Here is a 23,092-nt window from a genome sequence, read left to right as displayed (position 1 = left end):
ATGAGCAATAAGTGTGAAAACTCTATGGAGGAAAAAAAAAAAATCTCTGTGAAAATTCTGAAATTCTGTTAACAATCCTGAAGTTAAAAAACATGAAAACACCTAGTTTTCGCAAGAAGGCCATAAAAGGGGAGTCATAAAATAACAGTACAACTAAAAAGTCTAAATTACATTTTAAAAACATACATATGCACACATACCCATATACTACACATGCTCACCCCCTATGTAGGTATAAAAATACATTTTATATAGTTTTAGCCATTCTATTGCTATTAGATCCGAGCTTGGTATTATTTATGTACTAGTCTAAGGCATAACCATCTGGCTCCTGTCTGGTTGGTAAAGCAGTTTAGCAAAAGAACCAGACAATTCATATCTTTCCCAACCTGCTTAACTCTTGCACTACATCAAATAAATCTGAAATACTGCCTGCTACATGATTGCAGGAAAGGTTTTTTGCGGCATTCTGTCATAAACACAAAGTCTTTGCAAACTGTACTATGTAACTCTACAAATCTGCGGTTTATATGATTTTACAGAAGTAGGGGAAAAATAAAGGCGAGGGGAACCAGTGAGAGAAAACCGCTTGCTTTGCTCAGCCCATCACTTCAGTTGCCTCCGTATACGTGGCTATATATGATATATCTGAAGTTTTCAGGCACCTGGAGCTGACTCTCCTCCTTCAAAAACTCCCATTTTGGGGAACAGGATTACCAAAGGTCTCGCCTCAGCACAGCTCCAGACACGACAGACCTGTTTCTCCACACATGTCCACAGCCCCATGCAAACCCCAATCCAAAAAAAAATGGTTTCATTACTTTCTACAATCTTAATATAGCTTTTAGTTCCTTTACTTCAATGGCTGTATCTCTATTTTTTTTTTTACTGCAGCCACAGCCAAGGCGTTTGGATACCCTGTTTAGGCAAGGAGAAGGAACAGAGGGGATAGAGTATTTTATGCAGCACGGCTAAGGTCAGTTCTTCAGTCTGCTTCTGCTCTCCATGAAGGCACTGAGCAAAGGAATTTGGGGGAAAAAAAATATCCCTGTGCAAACAAAGCCCCCATGTGCGTCTGCACTACGGGAATTTGTAACCAAATCTATAGAAAGATCTCTGAAAACTCAAATCTCCCGGGGGGGGGGGGGAAATAAATCAGACCAATCAATGGCCAAATACACAGAAATATTTCAGGGCGCCGAATCCTACATCAGCATGAAACCATGCAGGGAAATCAGCGGGAGCGAGGCTGTGGCTAGAACTTGGCTGACCGTGGCTCCCAGTGATTTAGGAGCTCAGATCTGACTGGCTATAAACAAGCTTTCAGCTGAAAGGCAACATTTCAGGAGATCCTTATAAGCCTTCCAGAGCAGAAACGGGCTTCGGATAGCCACTCCCGCATCCCTGCTTGCAACACCAAGTGCCTGGAGAGCAGTGAAACCTGACCTTAAAATCATTTCCAAAAATGGGATATAAGCGGTAAAGTGACCACTGTGAATATTTTAATCCCTGAGTTGTAGCTCCCAATCCAAGTCATGAGAATTATCATCTGCCTACCACGTCAGTGTGCTGCAGGATCAATTCCCACTTAAAATATTGGGTGTAGCAGGAACTGAAGCATCTTTAATGTACTTACGATGTGTTCCTAAAAACGAAGGGTCATCATCATACAGCGGGCAACAACAAAAAGACTTCAGATGGATGAGAAACACTGACGTCCCATTCTGTGTGACTCATCTGAAGATGCTCCATGAAACTGCTGCGTGGCCCGGAGGAGAGGACACCCCAAGCCAAGCTCACACTTCAAAGAACAGAATCAAGGTGAGGAACTTCTCAGAGCTACGTTTTGAGAGTCCCACCAGCTTACAAAACGGTTGTCAGCACTATTTCCACGCTGTTTAATTACGTTACTGGTATGTGGAGCTGGATCCACATCAGCACATCCATGTAGCCAGACCCTGCGTGTGTTTTAAGTTCAAAGCCGGCAGCGATTCACCTGGGAGTCGCGCCGTGTGCTGCCAAGCAGACAAGATGTTCCACCATGGGCTGGCCGCTGCCCTCCCGTCCATCTGGTGAGATGGCAGCAAGCCCAGCCACTAGCGGCATGGGTCTTTGCCAGGGACAAAAGTTATCAAGGATTTCACACAGACTAAGCCCAGTTAGAATGAAAAACAGTACCTTGGAAAAAGGGAGCTGCCCCGCGGTTCTGAACAATGGGGAGCATCCCCTATCTTTAGCCACACTGGCGTCATCCAAAAAAAGTCATCCCATCTACCCAACAGTGAAATAGTGGCCAGGGACATGGATGACGATGGTCAACGACCTTCGCGCATGCTAACACAGCAATTTCTCCGAAAGAGAGTCATTTTGGGGAAAAAAAGCAAGGTGTGGAAACAGAGTAAAACACGCCTACTACATGGGATATCCCACAAACAGGTTGAGAGAGTCCCAGCTTAAAGAGTAATGACTAACCGACATTCCCAGCACTGATGCAAAGAAAAGATCTGGGCCCCACCACCCCAGCTCGCTGAGGGTGGTCCTTTCGATGTGGCATGAAGAAGGGACCTATAGGTAGGATGACCTTGTGTTTTACCCAAGCCCAATTATGTAGCTTTGCGTTAATTAGGGAAGGGATATGACGTTATTATACTTGCTTAGGTGTAGAAGCGGTCCCAAATCTGCTTTAGCAGTAAGTAATTTTTATTAAATTGCCAGCAATTTAGGCTATAATAATAGCAATGTAAATATGGCAACGCTAACGTAGAAAAATCACAACTACAAAGGTGCTAACACTTAGCCGATCGAATGCGGGATGTCGAATTACATATGGTTAGGAAAATAAATTTGTAAAATGTGAGTTGGGATATAAAGTAGCATTTTTGGGGAGGTTCCTGGGAGCCACTCAGAGGTGCCTTCTCCAAGATGGCATCTCAAAGATGACTTGGTGCTCACTGCTAAGGACATATTGGTCTCTTTGCCCAGACAAGGGGGCTGGCATGTGTGAAAGGGATAATCGTCCACCAGCAAGCTTTGCTTTTCGAAATTCTTCATTTAAAAATTAAAAGCGAATTTACGTCTTGTTGTGTTGGTTTCTACTTTGGAGATGTTCAAAAATCCCAGGAGCGAAGCCTGTGCGCAGCTGCTCTGAAGGATGAGCCCAGGGCAGGGAGAGCGGAGCTAAAAGCAAGGTCAGTGGTAGATGATAGCAAGCCCTGTGAAGCACAAGCAAGAAACTGCACTGACTGAAGTGGTCCCTGTTTTAAGGGAAAAATCAGGACTTAACAGCAACTCCAAAATACCGGGGTGAAAAGAGATGGAAAGGCTGCACTTCAGTACTTGCAAAATATGTCCGTATGCAGGGCCAGGCGAGAAGGGAAAGACTCCAGATCTTGTCTGCTGACTGACCCTGTAGGACTGACTCATTTGTCCAGTTCTTGGATTGAAAATAAGCAGATTTCATTCAAATCTTAGACAGTGACCAGAAGGCCATATCATCACGGTGTCTTTCAGAGCAGAATTAAATTTAAGGCTTCACTTATGCCTCAAATAACCCTGTGCTTGGCCAGCTCTGTCCACTGGGGAGATCTGGAAAGCTGGAGAGCAAAAAGCAGCTCTGCGGAGAAGGACCTGGGAGTGCTGGTGGACACCAAGTTAAGCATGAGGCAGCAATGTGTCCTTGTGGCCAAGAAGGCCAATGGTATCCTGGGCTGCATCAGGAAGAGTGTTGCCAGCAGGTCGAGGGAGGTGATTCTCCCCCTCTACTCAGCCCTGCTGAGGCCCCATCTGGAGTACTGCGTCCAGTTCTGGGCTCCCCAGTACAAGAGGGATGTGGCACTACTGGAGCAAGTCCAGCGAAGGGCTACAAAGATGATGAGGGGACTGGAGCATCTCTCTTATGAGGAAAGGCTGAGAGAGCTGGGCCTGTTTAGCCTGGAGAAGAGAAGGCTGAGAGGAGATCTTATCAACGTGTACAAGTATCTTAAGGGAGGGTGTCGAGAGGATGGGACCAGACTCTTTTCAGTGGTGCCCAGCGACAGGACGCGAGGCAACGGGCACAAACTGAAACACAGACGCTTCCATCTGAACAGGAGGAAAAACTTCTTCACTGTGAGGGTGACAGAGCACTGGAACAGGTTGCCCAGAGAGGTGGTGGAGTCTCCTTCTCTGGAGATATTCAAAACCCGCCTGGACGCGATCCTGTGCAACGTGCTCTAGGTGACCCTGCTTGAGCAGGGGGGTTGGACTAGACGATCTCCAGAGGTCCCTTCCAACCTCAGCGATTCTGTGATTCTGTGAACCAAAAAGTCCGAAATGGGACAGCACAGCTCTGCTCCGAGGCATGAGTACACAAAACAGCATTCACGCCGCCAGCACCCCAACTCAGGAAAACCCCACGACGCACGAATGGGAAGGACAGAGCCTTTTGCATGGAAATCTGGCCAGCTTCAAACCTTAGGACACGATCACCAGGGAAAACAGAGTGGTCTGACGGGCAACGGGTTCGATTTGAGAATAGGAAAAACAGGGCAGAGCTGTCCCCCGTCCGCGTGCTGCGGCTCTGAGCAGCAGTCACCTTCCCCACCATCATGACGTGACTCGTCCGTGCAGGAGCCCAGCAGAAGCAGAGCTGCCGGCGCAAACAGCTTTGCATTATTTTTCTGGCTAAGCTCACTTGCATTTGCTCACTTATGTATAAAGCAGCAGGGCGTTGATTCACTTCGCAGTGCTGCTGCTTCGCTCTCTCTTATCCAGCCTTTGGATTGGCAAAGCGATGGGAAAGTGGTTTTATAAACACCTATAGCAATCACTGCCCATCTCAGAACCTATTCAGGCTGCTCCTTCCACCCCACTGCAACCGCCCGTACGCCTTTAGCTACATCATCAGCCACTACAGGTGCTCACGAATCCTGACCATAAATAGCCTAGGCGAAGTCTAACAGAATTTCAGGGGAGATTTCCTGCAACGGGCACATCCTAATGTCCAATTTAAAATCCCTCCTTGCTCCCGAGTGCTTTCCAGCCACAGTAAGTCACCCTAATCCCCAGCCTACCTGCTTGCATCTGTCGCTTCCTTCCGCACATTTGATCTTTAATCCCTGTCCGCTTCCAGCTGCCGGAGCCCGTCTCCAAGCAAACGTCAGAGTTGGAAGAAGAGTTATCGATGATATTTCTGGACTGACTGCGTGGATAAAAGCTTTATTCTTTCTTTCCTGCTCAGCCTAGCCTCTGTTTGTATAAGCCTGGGACAGCTGTGTGCACACTGCATAATGCATAAAAGTGAACACGGGCACCTGGTGCAAATAAACATAGCTTTATGTCTAGGTTTTAGAACAGTAATCCACCACTCCGGTATTTCAGCACCTACCGGGTAAAGCGTTTACATACATCTCCATTCCCATTTTGCTGGCAGGAACAAGAATTATAAAACTCTGTTAGGGTTTTCAAAGTAGAAAAAAAGAAGGAAAAAAAAAAAAGCCCACACGTACACAGAAAACGCTAAATTCTGTTCTTCTAATAGATATAGGAAAAGGTAAGTTTCTGACCTTAAGGATTTAACCAACTAGATAATACTAGGGGGCAGGAAGGGAAGGAGACAAGAAAACAGGGAAAATAAAAGAGATTTGCACAAGACCACTCTGTAAAGCTGTGGCAGAGATGATAAGACTTGAAAGCTCATGACTTTCAAAGTCCAGAACCTTAAAATTCACATTTCCACCCATGTCAAAGCAAACAGTTTCTCATTCCTCTGCCGTTCACGGGCTCGAGACTCAGGACGTGCTTTCAGGAGAGAAACGGCAATACAGTCGTCAAACAGCACTTCTTTACAGCATGGGCGGTTTTGCAATAGGTTGGCTATTAGGTACCACCTAGGTCTAAACCAAAGTTGTGTTTGTCCATAACAAAATGCACGCTCCAGCTCTGTATTTCCAGCCGGTAAAGAAGCACATAACTTTTTGCTGCTGGGGGAATAGCTGAGTCAGCCAGAAGTGGCCCAAAAATGCTGTGGACTCCTGCAGTGCTGTGCAAGCAACATAGGAGAAAAATCCCACTCTTGGAGGCTTCGGGATATGGAGACGGAGCAGCAACAGGGCTGATGGACCAAGGCCCAGGCATGCACAGGCTCCCCAAAAAAGTGAACAACTCCTGCTTGGTCATGAGCTGTGCTCTTGCATGGAGGTTTTGCCGGAGAGCAGAAAACAGGGCCCTTGTGCTCTGTTTTTTAAAGAAGGTGTTTCAAGCCTAAGCGGGTACCGTGGCGCACGTTTGCACCCCTTCAAGATCGGAGACGGCAGTGAGAGCACGGCCCTGGCCCCCGAGCTAAGGATCAGCTCGCAGGGTGATTAAATAAACCTTCCCAGCGGGAATACTGGGGGGTAGACGCCAGTGTGATGGTAACGTTCAGGTGACTCATCAGGACTCATCCCGTCCATCCATCAGGCTGATCTACTCAGCATGACATTTTTGTGGGCTAATAGCGCTGTCATTGAGAATTACATACCGGGATTTTATTATTACTGTTATTTCTTTCCTCCCTGCAATGGCGATGTAAATACACCCCAGCCTTGGCGGATGCGCAGAGCTCAGCCTTGCCGGCGGCCCCCGCTTCCCGCGCTACGGCAGCGCGGGTGGTACAGGCTAAGTTTACCGTTCGCAAACTTTCTTCCAGGCTTCAATTTCTGCTGATTTGTTCACTCCTACCGACAAAGCCGCAAGCTGAAATTCTGCAGGAAAAAAATAAAAAAAAACTCCAAAAAGCGACACCGTTAGCGTGAAGCTGGCTTTGCATCCCAAGAGCAGGCTTTTCTCACCCACAGCACGCTGGAGTGGCGCAGCCTCACCCACGCTAACGGCTGCGTGGGTTCCCTGGGCTGGGCTAATGCCCGAATCGCACCTGGGAAATGCCTGGGGCATGACAAAATCATGCCAGGGACAATTCTAACTCTGCTTTCACTGTCCAGCAATGTCCACGGGCGTTCCCAAATTTACTGGTGCCGATACGGCAATAGCTAGGAGGTCACCGCAGAGGGGACACAACGTGCACCTCGTTAACTTGTTGCACGGTATCATCCCCAAGTTGACCCAACCTAGGACAGACCAAGCCAAATTTAGTTCCAGCTTCATTGAAGGTCTAGGTTTCCTGCTGTGAACATGCAAAAGCTTGGAGACCTTTCAGCAAGCCATAAGGGCAGCAAAACTGTCAGCATCTTCCAAAGGATAGGACACGGGAATGCAACATAGATTGGATAAACTTGTTCCAGCAATGACAACCTGCTCCTGGAGCCACTTCTTTCAGTCCCCTCTGAGCCTCTTCCTTTCCCGTCACACGAGAGGAATTGCAAGACCCCAGGAAAAAGGGCGGCAGGAGCATAAGAACGGGATGCAAAGAACAGGATGCAAAGAACGGGATGCAAAGAACGGGGTCCCAGCACCGCTTTGCAGACATAGATCTTTAACGAAGGCTTGCGGCGCTTGCAAGAATTTCATAGTACAGCCAAGCATTCAGTTATGGCTTGCCGGACAAGTGCTCTAAAGCAAAGACCTCTCTGCTTTCCTAACTGCAGTTCATGAAGTGCTTCTGAGGGACTGCGAAAGCTGGCAAATGAGAATTAGATCGAACCGACAGTATTAGAGAAACCTCGGGAGCATCAATGTCTTGTTCAGGCCTAAATAGCTTATACGAGAACTGCTACAAGTTTTATGCGTAGCGACAACAGAGGATGAGTGTTTAACTACAGAGAAGAAGAACACAAGTTTTTGTAATAAAATACAAGTTGTCTTTGCCCTGCCTCTAAGAAAAGGGGAAAACCCTGGTTATTGGCTCCTGTCAGTCCCATCCCCGCCAGGGAGCGGAGAGCTGCAGCAGCGGGAAGTGAAAGCACTGAGCTGCACTGACTGGAGGAGCTGAAATTAAAGCCCAGGACAGTCTCTGCTATTAAAGGGAAGTCTTTCCACCCAGAAACCCATCCAAGGAGGAGGAGGAGGACCTCAGGTTTGGCGTTCATGGGGAAGGTACTCGCTTGCACTGGGAGACTAAGGAAACCACAAGCACGTTTGCCTATGAAGGTATCGATGCCAATACGATGAACAGACCGAAGGGAGAGGATCTTCTTAAACTACCTCTAATTCTACTGTAATCAGGTGGAAAATGGAACAAGCTATTCAGAGAGGATGAGATGTTTAAATGTATTTCTAGCTGAATATTGCCTAAGGAGAGGCAAGCGGTTTTGTTTGCTGGTTTTGCTTTAAAGATTGGAAGTACCAGGTATGATTTTTACACATTAACGGTAAAATGGCTTTGGATGGCAAAGATGACTAGCAAATGCAAAAGCTAGAGGAAGAAAGGTTTATCTTTACCCAAGAGGTTTTTTTTTCTCCTCTTGTGAGTGTGTTTACTTTATTTTTATTTTTATTTTTAAGTGCTATGAGGTTTGTACAGTTCACCCTAACATATTTCATTAAAACATTTATTTACTCCAATGGGGTTTTCTAGTTTTGCTAATTATATAAATGCATTTTCCACTTAACTTCACTGAAACATGGAGCTTATAGTGAAACATTTATTATAATGTTAAAATTGCTAGAAGGGATAAGGGCAGAGGTTTTCAAAACAAACAGCTTCAAAGTTAATTCTGGTTTCAAAGTTAATTCTCCTGGCAATTCCTTTTGCTATAAAACAAGTTGTTCATTATTCTTTAATATGTTTTCTTATGTTTAGGTTTATTAATTCATTAAATCACTGCTAAGAACTCTAAGAACTGGATGCAAAACCAAGAATACCCACTAAATTTACTGAAACTGGACTAAGGAAACAAATTTTTAATGTTCTGAAGTCTTACACAATAGCAAAGGAACAATATGAAACAATTCTTCTGCAGATGCCATAAAAGGCTTTTTGAAGTCGTCTAGTGGGAGAAATCACCTTATTACGATTTTTAGTATTGTGTACATCTCGGCTTGGACCAGTTCTTTATTTCAGGCCAATTAATGACTTATTTCATACCGCTCTTGAGTCCTTTACTTTTGTCTGCCCCTAAATTTAAGAAAACCCTCCCAATACGGCAGGACCGAAGAGTCAGAAGCGAAAGCCAGTCATTAAGATTCTTGCAGACACTGACTTTTCACACAACATTTGACAAGCCATTTCACTTTTTAGTGCTGTATAAAACAGAGGCAATATCCCTTTCTTTACAGACCAGGTGGTAACTTTGGATTCATATTTGTGAACCGATCTACGAATCGCAGCTAAAAGGTGCTGCAGAGGTTACACTTTAAGTCTTTACTTCCATTATCTACTTAAGGGAGTCCATCCAAAATGCACACTTTGGTTATATTACTGAGGGAGCCCTCAACTTATTCTTTCTTTGTGCAACACTTCATTTTAGGGAGGTTTAAGCAGGTGGTTGGGTCCCTCATTTCTCAGAGCTAACCCATCTCCCAGGCTATTTGGCTACCGCTGCAACGGCCAAAGGTTTCAGCGTTGCCTTAACGAAGCACCGAAAGTCATTTGGGAAATTCATATTAAGCCACGGCAGCATTCAGGCCCCAGCACAGCGAAAGGATTAACCACCTGCTCAACGTTAATTGACCACAGTGGGACTACTTGTGTATTGAGGAGTTTGTTATGCGCTTAAGCGCTTTGCGGTAACGAGATGCAAAGCCGGCGGCGAATTCCTTCGTGCGCTTTGCCATCAGCCCCACACCTGCAACGGGAGACAGCAAAGCACCGCGGTCACGTCAGGTCATGGCATCAAAACACGGCTGCTCCTACAGCAGCTTTTAAGTGAGTCTTGTCCACAGATCATCTACCCTGGCTTTATCTGGCCGACCTGGGCCTCTAGCAGAGCTCCTGCCACCCCCATGCCTGCAAAACAGAAGCGACTGGTGCAAGTGTCCCCCTCCGAGGCAGCACGGTCATCCAGGAGCCCTGCAACTTTGCAAACCTGGACACAACACTGAACCCCAAGGTTGCTTTTTGGAAAGAGACACTTTCCACACCTGGTACGAGAAGAGCAAAACGGGACTGGAGAAACACAGACCCAACCGCAGAAGGGTTACGATGGACAGGAACAGAGAGCGCTCTTCTTCCCTACCTTGACACAACATGCAGAAGGAAAGCAACCTGGTTGGCAAGATCAGTCACGTTCACGGTCCAGGTTTCTCAGCACCATCAGCGTTAACTCACTGGAAAAGGCGGCACACCAATACATCCTGCTCTGCTCTACCATGGGGGTAAGCACTGGAGGAACCTGCCAGTGATTTCAGGTGCTGTTTGAGTTTGTCAATGAAAGCTCAACCAGCAATTACTCTACCCAGCAGGCTGAGGAGCACGGAGGTCTTCGCATGAGGAGGAGGGAAGGGAAACCAAGAGGTGAAAAGCGAGTGGTGAACTCCCTGATTTTCTGCAGGCATCTAACCTCCCTTAAGGAACTACGTGCATTTGCCACCCAACTGCTACAGCCACAGCATCCCCAGTGAGATCCTGCAAGCAGCTCTCACTAGCTTTGAGCCTTTCTACCTTTAGTACCAGAGGGTCACCTGCTCCAGATCTAGCATAACCTGGAGCAGAATTCAGCTCAGGAAACGAAGCCTGGCTCCTCAGGCTGCCAGTGAAACACTGTTATGGTGCATTAACATCACCAGCACTTACACGGGACTTTCCATCCAAGAGTTGGACGGTATTCCACAGTGGTGAGTGGGTATTAGAGAGGGGAGGACAAAGAAAATTATAGACCGGATTCCAGGAAAAAACACTAGAACAAATTATTTAACAATCAATTTCAAGTATCTAAATGATAATTAGGTGATAAATACCCAGCAAACACTGCCAAGAACAACTTGCATGAACCAATCTAATTTTGTTCTTGGACAAAATAACCAACCTTTCAGACAAAGAGAGAGCAGCAAGCGCAATACATCTCGAGTACGACTCTGGCTGGTGTCCCACATGCTATCTTCACGAGCAACCTGAGGAAAAATGGCCTCAAGGAAATCACGGCAAAATTAACCGCTGACCCAACGCTCCCTCGAGCCCCACCGTGCCTAAAAAACATTGCACCTCTGGGATGCGAAATTACCCTCACCCATTCAAATCCGGTTTTTAATGCCCAGGGCACTGTAAGGTTAATAAAAGCAGCTTGAAAAATTTCCTGGCTCGTGGCATTTTAATTCGAGCTATTCAAAAGCCCTGACCTCTGCGGCTTCCTGCGCACAGCAGCCTTTGCTCATCTTCCCCGCAAAAAGCCTGCTGTGGGCGGACAGGTCCAGCACGGCAGAGCGTTGCATGCTGCACGCTTCAAAAGCGTCAACGTTTCAGGGTTTAAGTCCTGCTGCAGTTCAGTGTTTGGTCTCCGTTTACTTCAGACAGGTCTCATCTGCTACTTGAAAAAATTTCGTATGAAGTCATTGCAGTTTTTTTTTTCCTTTCTGATGTTAAAAAAAGAAAGAACATGGGAAAAAGGAGTGCTCAAGGTACTTTTAAGAGCATGTTCTCTGCCCTTTTTCACACCTACTTTCTAACTTCGCTGTGCAACACCCAATACGCAGCTGACGCCTGGAGAAGTGCCCATAAGGAAAGGTGTGAACATTTGTTTGGGGTTTTTTTGTGCACTTTTGGAAGCAGAACAAGGAACAGCTGGAGATGCTGCTTGGAGCTGGCCATAGCTCACAACTGCAGAGTTTATGCCTCTACCTGATGCTCCTCACTGTTCTTCAGTGGCAGCACGATGGCACTGCCAACCTCCAAAAGCTGCTATATCCCAAGTAATCCTGGTCATCTCCCTTGCAAAGCATCTTACAAAGCTCCTTGGTTAAGGATGCCAAACTTTTGAGTTTTGCTGAGCATGATCCTTCTTCCCACACAGAAATTTCTGATGGAAAAAATAATAATTAAAAAAAAAAAGCATGTGTGGTGGTTTGTCCAGAATTCCTGCCCATCCAGCAACTCAAGAGCAGAGTTTAAACCAGAACATCTGACACCCAGGAGTCCCAGGCCACCCAAACTTCCCATAAAACTGGGAAGTTCTGGGATTCCTTCCAAAACTGCTACACAAGGAACCTGTAGATCTCTCCAATTGGGCTGGTTAACAAGGGCAACCACCGCACGGCCGGAGCTTTTCCCCACGCTGCTTCCACGAGCGGCGCCACACTAACGGCGTGTAACTCCATCCACCACCCCGTCAGCCCGGGGCGAAGGAAGCGTCTTCAAGCAATTTGTCTTTTCTTACCTGGTGAGTGCACTAGGATCTAGCAGGACAGACCGACAGATAATAGGACCAAAGACACTCTCTTGTAGTATCACACTTTATTTTAAATAAATAAATAAATAAATAAATAAGAATTAAAAAATCCCCAAGCCTTCTTCTTCTTGTTCTCTAGCATGAAATTAAAGACTTGAAAAAGAAAAAAAATCTGCAGTGATTTCCCCCTCTCCCTATCCACTCTACAGCCACTTGCTATTACGGAGTCTCAAGCTCCTGGGGCGACCTGGGGCTGTTGAAACCAGCTTGCTCTTCCTCCCCAATGTCCACACCGGTTTATTATTGTAAGGCTATTAACCAACATCCCCCATACCAGTTGGTTGTTGTAGGGTCTCGGGGTTTTCTGTTTACCGTCCAAACGTTACCGTCGAACCACACGCTCCTGTTTGATGCTGGCAGACGGAAACCATCTACAGGGATGCTGGTACCCATTTATCTGTTTTTTTTTTAAGATAGAGAGCAAAGAGCAGCGTTTTGAAGCACACGCAGAACATATCCATCAAGGGCTGCTCACTCGGCGAGTGGACACACAAGGCCGCGCTCTTTCGTTCCAGCTGTGCCGTGAGCTAGCACAGCGAGCAACGTTCCTCGGCGAGGCACCGATCCGTCTCGCGGACGCCCAAGGCGGGAGCCCCGTTCCACGTTACCCTCTCCCGACATTTCCTTAATGACAGTATCTGGGGAGACGGCAACGAAAGACAACCGGCGTGCGTGCGTTACGCGGCCTCCTGCGATTAAATATCGGTTACATCGGTCGCTTCAGTTAGCCACAAAACGCTGAGCGCGATGGGATACCGATTCACAAATTTACAGATTTCAAACGCCTTCAGTTATTCCGCGCATTTGCATTAAAAAAAAAGGATTGTTCTGTACAGCGCAATAACTATTCATGTTTTTTTAACCGAAACTACAACACATTGAGATTTATCGTTTGTCTATTCCGCATTTTGATTCTCTTTTCTTATGGTGCTTTTATTATGCCCAGATATCCCATTCTTCCTTCCTTTATGCTTTTAATTTTTCCTTGCAGAATAGCCTGAAAAACACTATTTAAAACTGAACAGACAACTCGCGCTTAATTCAATACCTTCTCCCCGTTTAAAGAAGAAAAATAATTTTTTAAGCCAAAACGCATAAGAAAACAAAAAAACAACAGAAACGTTCACACTGCCTTTTTATTCCCATCCAGTGGGAGCAGCTATTCGCAAGACAACAAAACCCTTCCCGAAGACCATTTGCAACCTTGACAACTCAGAAACTGAAGTCAGGCTGCCTTAATGAATAGCACTGCCAAAACGGAAGGCAACTTAAGAGAAGGGTGACGTTTTCCCAGGAGCCAAGTGAAAACAGAGCCCTTTGCCATCTTACAGAGGTCTCACATCCCGATGCCCCTGCAGAGGTCTGAACCCCCCAGTGATACCTCCACCGCAGCCACGCTTTGCTGTGCAAGCCGGAGCCAGTCCCAAAATGAAATGCAAGATGATGCTGCAGCTAATAAGGCTTGCTGAAAGCCAGACTATATTAACGCAGGCACAGCCCTACAGCATCTCACCATCCGGCCTGGGAGCTGGGACGCATCTTGGGAGCTGGAGACATGGCCTTATCAGCCCATGGCCACGCGAGCTGGCCACCGTTAGCTAGCGAGAGGCAAGTATCCCCCTTGAACACAAGCTCCCACGCTCCGGTGCCTGCTGAACACTAAACACTCTACCCGCCGCTGCCACCATCCTATTCTTCTGGCTAAGGATGCCTCCTACAACTTGCCTGTGTCAAGAAGGGGCCACGCTAGAGCAAACGCCTTCAACAACCAGAGGTTATAATCATTAGCTGCTGTGTTATGACAATTAAATTATGAGTTGTTTTGTTTTGTTTTTTTACAAAGCACAGCTTTGCCTTGTGCATTAGAGAATGTTTCAAATATACAGATTTACATCTGGATGCTTTTGTCTTTCTACTTTAGCATTTCTAGAGTCCTTTGGGGGAAGGAGGGAACAGGTAAGAACATTAAATCTGGCCCTTGCTTAAAAACAAACCACAAAACCAGAATTGGCAGCCATTTGCAAATCATTGTTCATGGTTTCAGCATTTCTTGAGCAAGTCTTGCTTCCCCGTTGCCACATGTGAGCACATTTCCCAGATTAAAGCAGGCTCCCCAGCAGCTGAAGTACTCACTCTGGAAGCACAGCCCTCTCCCATCTACCCTACAGCCAGCCAGAGGGCAACCGCTGGGACAACCTTTGCACAAAGATGCTGGGAAGATGACAGCAGAGACATGCGGATCTGGAGAACATGCCTCATTTCTTCTCTAAGACCCCAGAAAAGCCTCCAAAGTCCAAATGAGTGCTGAGCGCTGCTCTTCCACGGCAAGCAGCAAGACACATTACGCCTTCAGGTCCTGAGCATAGTAAGACGCAGTGGCCCATGATACAAATCAAGCCCAACAAAAGTTTGGCCTTCACCTTTGGAAATCACCAGGCAGAAACGATCTCTGGAGAACGGGTGATATTTAGCTACTGAAACACATCAGCCACATCAAACACGAGAAAGTAAAACTTTACTCCCTAGGAAGTCAGGAAAAGTAAATTACAGCAAGGGATCAATACTTTACCGAGAGGTTGATAGCCTTGTCTCGAAGGGCCTCCAAATGGGTTCCTGCTTCCAAATCCACTCCCATCAATGGATCCATAAGACATTTTCTAGATAGCAGTGAATGCAGGATTGTATTTTAAACCTACAAAAACAGAGAAAAGGACACATACAACACTGGTTAAAAGTCAGTTAAATCCCAGTACTCTGCCAAAAAAGAAGGCAAATGAAAAAGCACAGGCCTATCTCTAAATTTCAGGATATCTACCAGCAAGAAAAAGAGGCACTAAAATCCCGCTCTCCTGGACTATAGCTGATCTTGAGGGCAACCAAGTCATTTGACCTCTCTGGGCCTTATTTTCTCCAGCGACAAAGGATAACCATTTATCTGTTTTGGCCATGGCAGGACTTTAATTCCTCACTGTTCACAAAGTGCTTTGAGATCTTGAGCTGGTAGGAAAACACTAAGCACTCCATCAAAAAAAAAGGTAATGCTGTCTTCTGGAACATTACCACTACGGAGCTGCCTGGGAGCCTATCCATCATACTGCAGGCTTGATGAGCTCTCAAAAGAGACAGTTTACTGCTATACTATAAGCTCCTGGGTCTCTAGTATAAATATTGGAGCCAGAGTTATTTTTTTCTTGCTGGTTTAAAAAAAAAAAAAAGAATGCTGCAAGACCTATGGTAGTAGAGGTGGACTGAAATCAATAAGGCTCTGGCAAAGGAAGCCTACCTCTTCTCCCTCCCCACCACAGGTGTCTTCTCACCACTGCCCCCAGACACCCTTCATCATACTGGGGGGGTCCCAAGACTTAGAAGTGTCTCAACCCTAAGGCATGGGGGAGATGATGACAAAGGAAGAGCATAGATAGAGGTGCTGCATCAGAAGGGGCAAAACACAGAAGCAGGACCAAACCCAGCAGCTGTTTGCTTACACCAAGACTGGGGGGGGGGGGAACACCCCAAAGCAGGGACAGTCTGTAAGCTGGGAAGAGTGACTTGTTCACTGAAAAGGGGAGAAGACAACATTGCCCACTGGGCGGCCCTTCATTATAAGTGACATGGTGACACTGAAGTAGAGCAGCATCGGACAGTCCAGCAGGGTGGACAAGTTGGCATGAGATGACTGGAAATAGCATCTGTCATCCCTGTACTGAGTTGCTCTGCCTTATAAATGCCTCTTGTTAAATGAAGGCCCTCTTAAAAACACAAGCCTTAAAACATCTCTCCACAACAAGCATTTGCAACCCATCAGCGCTATGGCAGAAGATGCTGGAGCGTAAGGCTGGGCAACAGGATGCCCAAGGCTTCATTTTTGGCTCCGATACTAGAAGCACATGTCCTGGACCAGACACCTTCCCTCTGATACGCAAAAAGCTGGGAATAGCCTCTGATTTGGAAGAGCTTTCTGACACAGGGCCAATTACGTATTAATCATGACCCTCAGCTATCCTGAAGGTTGCATGATGTCCCAAAGTCCACATGATTTATTAATCCAGGGCCTTGTTGGATACCACAGCAGAGGGCTGAAGTCTCTTTTGGGGTGCACTGACTCAGCAGTGTGCACTACAGCTATTCCTTTTACTGGTCCACTGTGAAGAGCAGAACACTAGAAACTCCCAGTCATCCCCTGGGACAACAGTCTCAGGCACCTCTTGCACTTCATTTCCCCTTTTCTTCTTTTAGGGTTTCAAAAACAAGCAAAAAAAGATACTGCTAAAATTAGCCAGACAGGGAAACTCTAAGAGTAAAGGACATCACCAGCCATCCTCACTTATTTGGGCCACGCACATACAAAAAGATGATGGTGCATCTCACCACTGCCTTGAGAGAATAAGGGATGGGAGCTGGATGCATCAACCAGCTAAATCCATTAGAAGTGGAAAAAAATCCTGGGTACAGCTCCTCGCACAGCCTCAGTGTACCCAGCAGCCAGAAGGAAAAAGGATGTGTGCACGTACATGCGTCATGTGCATGTGTGTTGAGGTGACTGAAAATTAAGTAAATGAGAGCAAAAGCTAAAAGACAGCACTGGCAAACCAAAGGTTTCCAATACATTCAAAACCGTCAATTGTGTTGAGCAGGTAAAACTCTAAGCGCCACAGAAGTATAATCTATGATGTCTTGAGGGAAGTTCTCCTCCACATCCACTGAATACTACACAGAGCAGATGAGGACTCAGCCGAAGGTGACTTGGGAAGTCTCTGATGGGAACGAAACCTGCCTCTGCCCCTTGTCTCAGGTTAGCCACAACTACCGCAGTAACACAGCCTCCTTCGTAAAATGCCACCCAAGATCCAGCATTTCTTATCATTCACCTGGGACAACAAGGGCACACAGAGGACAGTTACAGGAAAGTTTCTTGGCAGGGATGTGGACCGATGCAGGAGGAGCTTGGAACAGACTATCCGTCAAGTCGTTATCGTATTTTCCTCACCTCCCAGTGTGCCTACAGATTAAGATAGCGGTGAGCAGGGAAGGAGAAGAACAGAACGGTTTGAAAACTGCCTCTAGACAGTGGTTGATCCTTCTACGAGGGAAAAGAAATAGGAAGCAAACTTTCCTTTTTAGAGATAGGTAAGTGGAAGCTTATGCTGTCCCGACTTTCCCCAAGGCCACATAAAACAAGTGGAGTAAAAGTCTGCATCATGTTGTAAGATGACTTGATTACAACCGGGCAAATATTTCTTTGGCAGACAGTGAATACATCTATTTCCCTCCCCCCCAAACAGAGGGGAAAGGAAGGGCGGGAGAAGGAAAGCTTTTTAGAAAACTCCAAATGTTTCATGTTGATTTTTCACTTTCAAAGCATGTTTCCATTTAAAAAAAAAAGTTTCTCTCTCTCTTTAAGGGATAAAAAAGAAAGAATTACTTGAAAATGAAATATTTTGTTTCAGTCTAACCAACCTTTTTAGAAACAACCACCTCCCTCCCACCCCATCCTACTAAGCCATTGAAATATCCCTTATTCGCACAGCTCCAGAATCACATTCCTACCCTGTAGTAATATATGTACAGCAAAATTTGAAAGCAGATCTATATACCTCTCCTTTGATTGGCAGTAAAAGCATTTTCCTCCCCATCTCCACGGCACCTCCCAATTGTTTTGTCTACTGCTCCTCAGGGAAGCTTGCCCAACTTACTGTGAAGGCAGTTCACACAAACTGGAACAAGCATTGCCTAACATACTAAGTACAGAAAAAAAGAAAAACAAAAAATATGAGATTTGATCACAGCTTTATCCTCCTCTCCTCAGTGGGATCTCCAGGAAAGGACTGGTCCATGATTCATGGATGGGGAAAGCTACTGGCAGGCAAAACCAAGTAGGTAGAAATGAGAAGAGTTCCCGCACACACGTAGGTCTCCATGTAGAAGGCCAACTACATGCAGGCGGCCAGCATAATTCACAGGAGGAATAAAGGGGAAGATTTCAGTATGGAAGAAAAGAAATAGGTTAGACAGCATTTAAGGTAAGTTAGATGTTTTCAAATCAGCTGAGCTTGACTGAGAAAGATGGACATGGACATATTGGAGGGAGTTCAGCAAAGAGCTGCAAAGACTATCAAGGGACTGGAGCATCTCTCATACGAGGAGAGGCTGAGAGAGCTGGGACTGTTCAGCCTGGAGAAGAGAAGGCTCAGGGGGATCTTATCAATGTGTATAAATACCTGATGGGAGGGAGCAAAGAGGACAGAGCCAGACTCTACTCAGTGGTGCCCAGTGACAGGACACTAATTCCATTTAAACATAACAATTTTTTTTTTTTTTTTTACATTGCAAGGGTGATCAAACATGGGAACAGGCTGCCCAGAGAGGTTGTGGAGTCTCCACGCTTGGAGATACTCAAGACTCAACTAGACGTGGCCATGAGCAACCTGCTGCACTTGACTAGACGGGGTCGGGCTAGATGATCTCCAGAGGTTCCTGCCAACCTCAACCATTCTGTGATTCTGTGATTTTGCTCCTAAGGTGCTTCCCAGATTAATTTCCAACTCCCAGAAAGACACTGGTATAAACAAACTCAATGAAAAGACCTGAAGATAAAAACCAGAGTAACAGCTAGCATGGATTTGGCAACAAGTCATATCAAACTGATGTCAACTTCTTTCTGCATCAGGTTAGCAGGTTGCAAAGTTAAAGAAGCAAAACATGTTCCAGTTTTTTGTTGTTATAGGGTTTCCCTGCATCGCAGGAAAAACAGATTGGGGTGGTGGGGAAGTGTGTGTGTGTGGGGGGGGGCATTATGGTTCAAAAATGGACTGTCATAACCAAAGAACAAGCTGAATAGGCTCCAGCAAGCCCGCTCCAGGGCTAGCTCCATTTGGTATCTTCAGTAATGAGGCCAGTGATGGAACAAGCATCAGCCTTATTAAATACGTACAAGACACCAAACAGGGAGGGTAGACGACAGCTACCAAATTCATAGCCATCCTAACAAAGCAGGAGTGATGCTGACAAAGAAAATAAGATGCTATGCAATTTGAGTTAACTGCAAGGAGCTGCATTTAGAAAGAAGCAAGCAACTGCACAAACAGAGGACGGGGAATGACCAGCCAGGCAACAACACTGCTGAAAAGGACCCATGGACACTACAGGACTGCAAGCCAAACATGAACACACAATGACATTTCCTGTAAAAGCAGCAGATATCATCATGGGATGTATAAATGGGATTAAAACCTTCAAGACTGGTGATTTAATCCTTTTGCTTGACTTTACACTGCAGAGCCTTCATCTGTAGGCAACACACTCCAGTAAAGATTTCGCCAGAAACTGAAGAGAGTCCAGAGGGAGCCCTGAGGATGACAACAGGTCAAGAAAACTTGACCTGCTAGGAAACACTGGGTAAATGGAGTTGTTTTTAGAAAGGAAGACCGATGGGGAAACATGAGCGTTCAAATCTGTGCAACCCTGATGCAAAAACACAATGGATACAACATTCTCCTCATTCACAGTGGACAAAAAAAAGGGAATAGCTCTTAAAAAAAAAAACAAAAAAGGAAGGGAAGTTTTAAGGCAGGTCTCACGGAAGTCTTCCAGGAAAGGCAAGCACTTCTGGGAACACATAGCGTGGGGAAGGTGTTCTCACACCCGCAGAGGCAAGAACAGCCAACGCTGGTTGGGAAGGACAGAGGTGTAGCTGAGCCCTCAAGGCAAGATATGGATTGGCTGCTCCCTGTAAGGTGCCTCCCAACCCCGTGACTCCGCCGTCTATAAAGGCCATCTTTATGCTGTGCTTACCCCACAAAGGGCTTCATTTTAGGCCATCTACAAATATTGTCAAAGATATAAAGAAAGGAGAAAGAAAGGGGAAAAAAACTAAAGGAAAACAAAAACAACAAAAACAAAACCACGTGATCAGGGAATAACAACAGTCCTGCAACAACCTGTAGGACTGAAGGAGGAAGACAAGTCATGTTGTGTCAGTGCAACCCCCTGCTCAAGTTTCCCGTGTTCTGAATCCAGAATAAACCTTGAATTTTGCAAAAAAGCACTGTGTCCAACCAGGAGAGTAAATGCAAGGAACTGTCCTGATGATGCAAGAAGGGAACCACCTGCTTGAGAAATGAGCAGAATTTAGAAATCTCGATCAGGGACCAGAGATCACAAATTCACCGGAAGTACAAAGCCAAAGAGAAGAGAGAGCAACCACAGCCACCCCTGCCAGACAATCCACATGAGGCAAGCTACGGGCCAACATTGACAGGAAAAGCAAGTCAGAAGATACAGAAACACAGAAGTGGGACATGGTGAGGCAGAAAAGACAGGAGAGAAAATAAATACTGATCTGCCTTTTCAATAGGTGAGATCAGTACCTGCTAGTGAAGCATCCCCTCCGAATACACATGGCAGAGGTGGGTGGGAAAAGAAGAGGGTCTTGCAAAGCCATAGCTTCCCCACTTCACCCTTCACTTCAGCGTGCATGCCGGCTGCTCAAAGGGTAACGAAGGGTAAGAGAGCACCACCAGTATGGATGGTTCCCTCAGAGGAGCAGGTTAAACCACTAGAAGGGGACCACAACTTTGCCCCTTGCCAGGGTGACTGAAAGGGGCCCTTGCACCTGCATAACCTCCCCATTAACTGATGTCTGTGCAGAGCATGGAGTTATATTCATGTCTTGAACCTCCTCTTTCCCCTCATCTCCCCACCCACTTGCGCACGCTTCCAGCCCCAGCACCTAAAATCACGCAATATTCAGGAGTCTCCTGTCTTTAAAGGATCTTACCTTTATAGACATGGAAAAAAGAAAAAACTGAACAAGCAAAACCTGGATCCTCAAAGAGTAAGAGAAAAGGCCCAACATTTCTTCCATGATTTTGGACCACCACACACAGAAATGGGCTTACCCTTGCCTCTTCCACAAACCGTCACATTTCCTTTATCTTAAATGAATTAATCTGTCAGAGCTCAGTCTATCTACTTGGACAGGCTTTTCTAGAAGCATCCAACACCCATAAACTGCAGGCCCTCCTTGGCATCTAACCAGTCACATCAAAGCACAGGTGATGGTTGTTTTGGGGACGGGAGCAAGGGGTCACACAGACCATGTGATCCACTGCAAAAGCGCTCTCAGATATGCAACTTCCAGACATGCAGCAGCCTTGCGTTCACATGCATCACGGGCTGAGCACGCACCGTAAGACAGGTCCATCACATCTTAGGGAGGGCCTACAGATTCCTCGGGAAAGAGCATCAGGAACTAGGTTGTGGATTAAGTGGGATCCAGCTCAAGCCAGGACCAGGTATCCAGGTAACTTCCTCGTCCTGAATTTCACAGCAAGAGCTGTTGATGCTGGGTTCCTCACCAGGATTTCTCCTGCCAGGGGAATGTTATAGCTGCCACAAAGCTCTCTGAAGCCTGTTTCTGTCTGTTGTTCAGCTCTGAAAAACCAAAATCACTCACAGCTTGGATAATAAGTGCCTGCCATCTATGAATGCAAGGGGCAGTGAGAGCAACGGCCTGGCAGTCAGCGCTCCTGTACTCTATTCCCAGCTTTAGCACTGCCTTGCTGACGGAGAAGTTCATCCATCGGGGACTTTCAGAAGTGAATAGGGATGACGACATCCCCATTTTTGGATGACCAACTCGAGATACATCTTCTGAGGTTTGTAGACCAGACGGAATCCTTGTACCATCCAGTCTGACCTTCTTTGTAAAGAGAGAGCAGATCATTTCACACAAATTGTCTTTACCCATCAACCCCTACAGCCTCTGGCCAGACTGGGTCACCTCTTCCCATAACAGACTTCACGGCTCCTGATAATGAAAGACCAGCCCCATCCACTCCGTTAAAGAGCTGTATCTCCTCGTCTCTTGAACTTTGCTGTTTGAACTCTCTGCTGCCTCTTAACCTTCCCTCAGATGAACTAAACAGATTGATCCCCTTTCATTTCTCGCTATGAGACTTGTTTACCAGCACACACAAATCACCGGATGAAGGGAGATCACTCGGTATGTTCTTGCTTTCTGTACCAATGCCTCTGTTTCTCTGTCTGTAAAATGGATAGACAGCTATGGAGTCATCCTTTTGCAAGGTACTAGGATTAACTTAAAACGAAAGGGTTTTTCTCGAAGCCGTGAGATGAAGGACACATTTGCAAGCTGTGCTGTATTTCCACATCCCCTCTAAAGGGTTGCTCCCCAGACTTGACTCCGTCACTCATGTCATAGCCATGCAAGCTTCCAGCCTCTTTTCAGGGACTTTCTCAATTAATAAAAACAAAACTCAATAAACTTCTATGCTGTTTACCTGGAAAAATGCCCCTCTCCTTTTTCTCACCGAGCCTGAATTTACAAGCAAACTCTACTGTTAAAGCATTTTCTTTTTTTTTTCTTTATTCTTTTTTAAGTCAATGGTTTCAACATTGAGTTGGTGTAATTGCCCAAATCTCTGAGTGCTCACTGAGCCTTGTAACACGACTGTCATAGGTCAATCGGAATAGCTGCAGGGGATGACTTTCCTCTTTTCAGGCTGTGGTTTTGAGGTAATTTATGCTCTTTTAGATCTTCTGTGATGTTTATAATATTAACATTCAGTTCTCAGGTGGCTTTGAAAAGGCAAGGTGAGGAAGCAGTGCAGAAGCTGAAGAAGTGACTGGCAGGAAGCGATGGCTCAGTGAAACTTGTCCAGGACTGATGTCCCACAGGCAGTGAGACAGCAGAGGCAGCTCACCAGATGACAATACACGTGCTTCCTTCCACCTTGCTTCCCAAGTAAATTTTAACACTGAGGGAAGATCCTTGG

At 46.1% G+C, this 23,092-nt stretch overlaps 1 protein-coding gene across 4 annotated transcripts in view; it reads right to left on the bottom strand.

Moving 5' to 3' along the window:
• The window catches only part of TSNARE1 (t-SNARE domain containing 1), a 427,700-nt gene that overhangs the window by 351,506 nt on the left and 53,102 nt on the right, over window positions 1–23,092 (bottom strand). For all 4 annotated transcript variants that reach the window (XM_067292261.1, XM_067292263.1, XM_067292262.1 and 1 more), the window contains exon 2: window positions 14,866–14,988. In XM_067292261.1, coding sequence (XP_067148362.1) covers window positions 14,866–14,950 — 85 coding nt within the window. In that variant the 5' untranslated portion in view covers window positions 14,951–14,988. The remainder of the gene's footprint in view (window positions 1–14,865; window positions 14,989–23,092) is intronic.

The sequence above is a fragment of the Apteryx mantelli genome, chromosome 2 (assembly GCF_036417845.1).
Source record: "Apteryx mantelli isolate bAptMan1 chromosome 2, bAptMan1.hap1, whole genome shotgun sequence".
Taxonomy (NCBI): Eukaryota; Metazoa; Chordata; class Aves; order Apterygiformes; family Apterygidae; genus Apteryx; species Apteryx mantelli.
The sequence above is the reverse complement of the archived record's forward strand: the minus strand, read 5'-3'. Positions and strand labels throughout refer to the sequence as shown.